General features: G+C 28.4%; 1 protein-coding gene across 1 annotated transcript; it reads right to left on the bottom strand.

Annotated features, from left to right (window-relative positions):
• Positions 1–1,255: 1,255 nt before the first annotated feature.
• LOC125066968 lies at positions 1,256–3,710 on the bottom strand. Its single transcript, XM_047675304.1, has 5 exons — positions 3,627–3,710; positions 3,185–3,383; positions 2,868–2,998; positions 2,028–2,180; positions 1,256–1,499 (listed from the first exon to the last, which is right to left on the bottom strand). Exons 1-5 carry the CDS (start codon positions 3,685–3,687, stop codon positions 1,348–1,350), a joined length of 696 nt encoding a protein of 231 aa, XP_047531260.1. The 5' UTR covers positions 3,688–3,710; the 3' UTR covers positions 1,256–1,347.
• Between the last annotated feature and the right edge of the window lie 3,524 nt (positions 3,711–7,234).

Genomic DNA, 7,234 nt, shown 5'->3' with positions numbered 1-7,234 from the left:
GATATACACTGTATTACCAGTTAGCAATCAATAATTAACTTTATTTCAATAAAGTGGGTCAAAGCCAAAAAAACAATAGACAATTTTATTAAACAATCGTTTGTATTTAAATCGGCATACTTCACTAATATAATAAGATAATAATTGTTGTGCATTAAAAAATAATTTGTATTTAACATTTAGGTACGTGTAGTGTACACAGATCTGTAATAACATAATTAGTATAAGATTTATATTTTATATGAATATTTATATTATCTGTGTATTTATGTATCATCATGAGTGATACACATCGCGGAAATAATATATATAAAAATTGGCGTGCGGCGAAGACGGTATGTACAGCGAGCTGATATTTAAATATAATATCTATTTAATGTAAATTGTAAATCGACCTTACGTGTGAACATTACAGTACGTATTTGCCTAAATCATGATTTATGTAGAATACTGCATGTACTTACCGTATAATATATATCCAAAATTACATATCGAGTGAAAAACATTAGTATATAACCTATAACAGGAGTGTATAGCTTTATTAAAAATTTTGATTACTATGTCTACTTCGTAATAAACCCGAATTTTGTATGTATGTTTATACTTTTTCCACAACTGTAGTTGGAACTGGAAGGAAATTCTAAAAATTATATTTATGTGATCTATTGCATTAATAAATATCCCCAGTAACGTTTGTTCTTAAATATCTTCCATGTACAGATTTCGATCAGTTACGATTTTATTATAAGTAAAGAATATCTAAGAAGATAAGGTTAAAAAAAAAATTAAAAATTATGTATATATTTATTTGAAAAATATCTCATTCTAAGCTAAACTCTCATATTCAAAATACTTTGTTTTTGAAACAATATGATAATACTTCCTTGTTTCTATACCAATTTAAATAAAAATAGGGCATCTTTATTTATTTTAAAGTTGGTTAATTTATATTTAAATTGAAATTGAAAGTAATATTATTAAGATTTAGAATCGCTTAAAATAAGTTATAAAATGTTCTAAACAAATGGTATTATAATATTTTAGATGCATTATAATTTAAGACTAGTGTAGTCTAGTTTAAGTATTTTTTACCCGATTAATTAATTTGGCGTCAACTTGAAGTCTTAAATAATTAAGCAGGAAATAAAACTGGAATTAATTTGTCAATTATATACTCTTATATCGATTATTCGAACATGTTAAAAATTTACATACTCAAAATAAAAATGTATATATTTATAAAATCCGTTTGGAATTTGCCATAATTTGAATTTTATACAATTTTATAATTAATTTTTATGTTCACGTACATATAATTTCGTATTAATAATTTCAAAAAAATTTAAACTAACAACTATTGAAATCCCTCAGAGGCATCGAGAGCATGTAGTCTTTGAACGTGTTATAAAACCTGTCAGCGACCGGGTCCATAAAAATCTTGCCAAATTGTGTCGTCATAAATTTCCAATTCTGATTAATAAGGAAATGCATCGAATCACCTGAAAGGAGAACATAGAAATATTTTTACTATATACACATTTATTTTTTTATTTTAAAGTAGGCAGACAATTTGGCAAATTGGGCCTGATTGTTAGTGGTCACCATTGTCGACTACATGGGCATTGTAGGAAATATTCTTCTGTATACTCGATTGTGCCTACCAAACAAGTTTGCACAAAACCCTTTCACTACGTAAAGCTTATAAAGGTAACATCTAAAAATAGATATAATATTATGTTGCTGTTGATATTTAAAATCCTCTTTAGGAAGCGAGCAAATGTAGTTTTAATATATCTGGTTCACATTCTTTCTACAACAGCAAAGTATTGATATTTCTTCGCTAGAATACTTGATGAGTACTTGTACTATACCTACTAAGACTAATGTATAGTATGTATTCTAGTCAGACCTTGTTTACTTACCTAAAGTAGGAAAAGTTAATATTAAATCCCACCCAGAAAAAAATAACATTTAATATGAATAGTGAAAAAAGCCTATTAAATGATAATACAAAAACATTTACTTACTTAATTCCTTATTTCCATAATAAAGATTCGAAAAATTGAACGCAACATTATCCCTTACATCGTACCAGTAATCAAATCCCTTCAATTCAATAAACTTTTTACCATTTTCTTCTTTAATATCAAACGGCATTATCAAACCAAATTGTACATTCTCTGTAATGTAAACAAGGCAGTTTGTAAATTGGAAAAAACGTACGTAAAACAATACAATAATATTCTTAAAATTGATAGTATGTACAGCTAAGTAAAGCAAGAAGAGCCTAACATTGGACTTCGTTCCACTACACAGCTTCAATAAATTGTTACCGATATCATGGAAATGGAAAAAATTCCACCAATTTCTACTTCAAGATGATTCGAAACTGATTCCAGCATTTTTATGTATACATGATCCTCATTATTATTATTTTATGATATAGGTAGGCAAACGATCAAATGGGCCACCTGACGGTAAGTGGTCACCACAGCTTACAGACATTGGCGTCGTAAAAACCAATGAGCCACCAGTCTTGGGAATTAAGGCGTTATGTCCGTTGTTCCTGTTACCTACACTGGTTTTTTCACCCCTCAAACCAGAACACAACAATACTAAGTATCCTTGCTAGAATAAATTATAGATGAGTAAGTAAGTAAGCCCTACCAACTTAAGCAAATTGTTTTCTGGTTGTCAACAGAGAACATGAGAAATTAATAACAAATATTTAGCACATTTAAATCTAAATTAAACAAAATGGAATTAGTAACTTCCTCTTGCGTATTATTTATACCGAGCAGAAGTTTTTTATATGATTTTAAAAACGCTAATTCTAATAAATAGCTTATTCTGTTTCTTGAACTTACTTATGTTTACATTAGAGAAACCTTCACCACTAATTGGTATAGAAAATAATGAACCACTCGTCTTGTAAGGATGCGTGATCACCATATCCGTGCGAAAAGATATTTGCGAAACGTTTGAGTTAAAGTTAAATCTGGAACATAATCACACAACTAATTGTTTGTAACAATATAATAACTGTAATAAATATAATTTGTTAGAAAAAAATCTGCAAATGACAAATAAATTACACTTAAAAATCAGGACTCTATTAATACATTAACCACTTTCAGGTAATTTATCCAATTTAAAGTATCAACAAAAACAGTTTTATACTTACCCAAAGTCTTCTAAAATTGCGTCGTCTAGTCCTTGGTACTCTAAATTTGTTGTGTCAAATAACCAACCATCCTTGTCTAAAGTAATTGCTTCCTCTTTTAGAATATTAAAGCGAAAATTAGGAGATGTAACATTAGTATTTCTACCAAAAACGTTCGGAAAACTATGGTTTTGAAGCAAACATGTTAATGGTATTGATCCTGTAAAAATATAACGGTCTTAAACAAATGTCTATTATAAAATATTTATTTCGTATTAAACATTTATTTAATAATTGAAATAATGTAAAATTACTTAAACTGATAATTTTATTAAATATTTTGTAATATGAACTATAATACAATTCGACTCATAAGTAAAACAATTTCTAACAAAAAATTCATCTTCATATCATATTTACCAACAAATGCAGCAAAACAAATATTTTTAACAAAACCTCTCACCTGATACTAATGTACTTGTAAATTGAATTCCAATAATTGCAAAATATATTAAAAAACCCATGATTGAACAGCCAACATCCCACTGTGAGTTGCTTTATATCAAGTTTGCCTTTTATACATCTTCTGGTGTAAAACTGGATTTATTCAAGTCTACGTGATAATTGATTTATGCTGAATTCCGTACAATTTAAAAATGTTATTCGAGTTTTGCTTTTTGAAAATTATCATATTTTAATTCGATTTGTATGTTTTTTTTTTTAAAGGGTAATTTTGAGTTTTGTTAATGGATATGAAAATCCTAATAAATAGCTAAACAGACGAAATCTGGAAATGTTATATCAACTGCCACTTATTCAAAAATAATATGAATTAAATAAAAGACTTTAGCAATGAGAGATTATAAAAAAACATCAATGGTTTTAGAAACTCATAGAACTATTCGTGGCTCTTAAAAAAAGTAAACGAACGAAAAATAATATGGAAAGAACTAACATTCGCATTATTATTTATTTATTTATTTTGTATCCTAAATCCTTTTCGATGAGGAATGATGTACCTAAGTATTTATATAAAAATAAAAGTATAACAAAACTGCATCTTCTCTCGACTTAGCGTTTTTGAATTTATTTAAAGATCTACAAAAATAAAGACTGTTAATTACGTTGTAATTAAAATTTATATAAAAGTGTTTAAACTTAAATTAAGCGATAATAAATTTAATGGTTGCAATTCTCTTCTCTGTCACAATTATTAGTTGTATTTATAAATAGTTATACACAAATAAGAACAAGCAAACCTATTTCCTTGTGTATATATATCTATTGAGAATATAAATTTATTTTTGGACGGATGTAAATTATGCCTTATACTTACTAGCTAGGCTAAGTTGAAAACAAAACTGGTATGGCAGCTTACTATGCTTTGAAAACATTTAATTGTTTATGAAATAAAAGAAAGCCCTAGATGACGACGCCTTCGTTGTCTCCGCCGAGCTGGATAGGCTCTTTAATGTTCCCGCTCCTCCGTTTCTTTTTGGACCATGATGGTCTCGTACGGGGGTCACAGTCCTCCGCACCGACTCCCTGCATAGCACCGTCGACACTGTTGCTTGCAGGAAGAGATCTCGTCCAATCTCGTGGACCAGGAGCTGCTTCCGCCTCTCGCGTATACTGATTGGTGTCGGTAAAGAGATCATTAAATTAAATGTAAATCTATTTGTCTGCGAAGAATTAGCAAGAAATTCAGTAGATCAAATGATCAACTGAGTTACTTGCTAATTCTGATTTACAAATAAAACTAAAATATTTATTAATGTTAAGGAAGTAATTAAATCAACAGATATGTCCCGAATTTATGTGATTAAATAATAAATGAAACCTTCGTATGATATTTAGTAAAGAATAAGATTACTTATACTTAAGATATGCTTTAATGATATACATCCTTGAAGCATATCCTTAATTATGTTTATTAGATTTATAGACAGTTCATGGCTGTCGAATATTTTACTTGGTTTAAAACCTCTCCATACTTTAGCTAGTACAATAAAATTATTAATAAAGTATACCTTTACAGCAAAAATTGTAAAGAAACTTGTTCATAACATATTAATACTTACTTAAATTTGAAATAACCCGGAAACTAAAAAGTTTGGGAAATGGCGTTACAAGACGACATTTATGCAATATTACTGTAATCTCTTTCGACGCGATTGTTATGGTATTTGTTAAGTTAATTCATGTTATTTTTTTTAATATATTTTGATGAATACGCCTATAATTCCAATTGTCCTTTTTGAGACTAAATAATCACATACTTTTAAATAACAGTTTAGCAATTTTCAAGAAAAGAGGTATTTTGAAAATCGTCTGTTAACGTTCTCTGCCTATTACAACAACCATACATTTGAATTCGTAAAGAAGCTCTAAGTTTGTCCAGAGTCCTGCTCACTTCCAAGATTAAAATATTAAGATCATTTAAAATTTACTAAAAGTTGAGAAAATTAATTTAACTTTTTTAATAAGACTAACAAACCTAGTTGTATATTTTATAGTAAATATTTAATTTTAAATATACAAATTTTACCTGATTTTGTAATAATAGTTCAGGATCCAAAGCCCATTTTTGCACTTGATTACAATCAAGCTAATGTTTCGTGAGTAGCTTCATTATGATGAGACGCCCAACAATTTCCCGTACGAAAACTCTCGACTGTGGTAGCTAACAGACGCAGCAGGGATAAAATATGACGATTTGATGATTCTCAAAAATTTATTACAAATTGGGATTATTTTAGCATAATCACAAAAAATATTTGTCCTACAAAATGTATGGTTTGATCAAAGAGTCCCCTTCTTCCAATACGTATAGATGATGAAGTCATCAAAAATGATTACTAACTAGCTGATAGTATTTTTTTTACTTAGTTAATATCTATATAATTTTATAGTCATATTGTCCTACAGATTTCGTGGTACGTTATCCCGGTCCTAAGACCCTTTTTTCTCATTACTAACTGTAGGACTACAATTTTACATGATAGGTTAGTGTGTTCTCTGCCTAAATGAAATAATGTCTTACAAGAAAACAGCTATGTATCACTAGTCCGACAAAAAATGACAGGTTTACATTTTCCTGTTTGTAACATAAGATACATTGAAAACATACATTGAAAACATATTTTTTAAAATTTAAATAGGTAACTATATGTTTAGGTACAAAAAATTGTGTATTTATATATAAATAATCTTCATCAGATTCAGCTGACAAATCTTCATAATCTTCACTACTAAAAACGCTGTCATCTTCATATATTTACATTACACAAAAAACACTCCAAAACTATTTAGCAACACAAAAAATATTGCTGGAAATTATTACTCAAGAGATAAAATAAAATACGTGGTGAGCTGAAAAAAATTTTGCACGTTTATGGTTGACACCAACATGGGATACCTAATACGCAGTAAGCAATACTCTGTGCATGCATAACGGTGTGATTTAGCTGTACTGGCAATATACAGAAAATAAAAAGATTTTTAATTTCATGAATTTCTAATATGAATTCAATTGGAGCACCGCGATATCGTGTCACGCAATTAGGACAATGTGACTATTAAATGATATAAATATTAACTAAGTAAAAAAAATATGCTGGATAGTAATAATTTTTAACGACTTAAATAATTTAGATAATTATTTTGAGATTTACCAAAAAACCCAAATAATATATATTTTTGAGAATCATCAGATCTACATATTTTATCTGTGCCACCTCTGTTGCTACCACAATCGAGAGTTTTCGTACAGGAAACATTAGCGTGATAATAATCAAGTGCAAAAATGGACCATGGATCCCGGACTATAAACAGTACAGTATTCAACTAAAAAAGAGGGGAAGATTTTGATTTGGTGGATGTTTGCGTTATTATGTACACAAATAAAGTATATAAAAAATCCATAGTACTTTCCCAGGTTTAATTGTTTTCATTGATTAGGTGGACTTTCATTTAATCTTCTTTAAATCTCTATAATTTCTGTATTATGTTATTAATATATAGCCGTGGCCTTTATAAATATTAATAATAAAACAGTAATAAAACAAATAA

This window comes from Vanessa atalanta, chromosome 10, assembly GCF_905147765.1.
Source record: "Vanessa atalanta chromosome 10, ilVanAtal1.2, whole genome shotgun sequence".
Taxonomy (NCBI): domain Eukaryota; kingdom Metazoa; phylum Arthropoda; class Insecta; order Lepidoptera; family Nymphalidae; genus Vanessa; species Vanessa atalanta.
Note: the sequence above shows the minus strand (reverse complement) of the source record. Positions and strands in the feature narration are given on the sequence as shown.

Excerpts from the sequence above, each read along its gene's own strand:
- LOC125066968 (XM_047675304.1), bottom strand. The coding sequence starts at position 3,687 with ATGGGTTTTTTAATATATTTTGCAATTATTGGAATTCAATTTACAAGT. Across the intron at positions 3,384-3,626 it reads TACAAGTACATTAGTATCAG|GATCAATACCATTAACATGT; the intron begins GTGAGAGGTTTT and ends ATATTTTTACAG. Across the intron at positions 2,181-2,867 it reads TTTCTCTAATGTAAACATAA|AGAATGTACAATTTGGTTTG; the intron begins GTAAGTTCAAGA and ends TTTACATTACAG.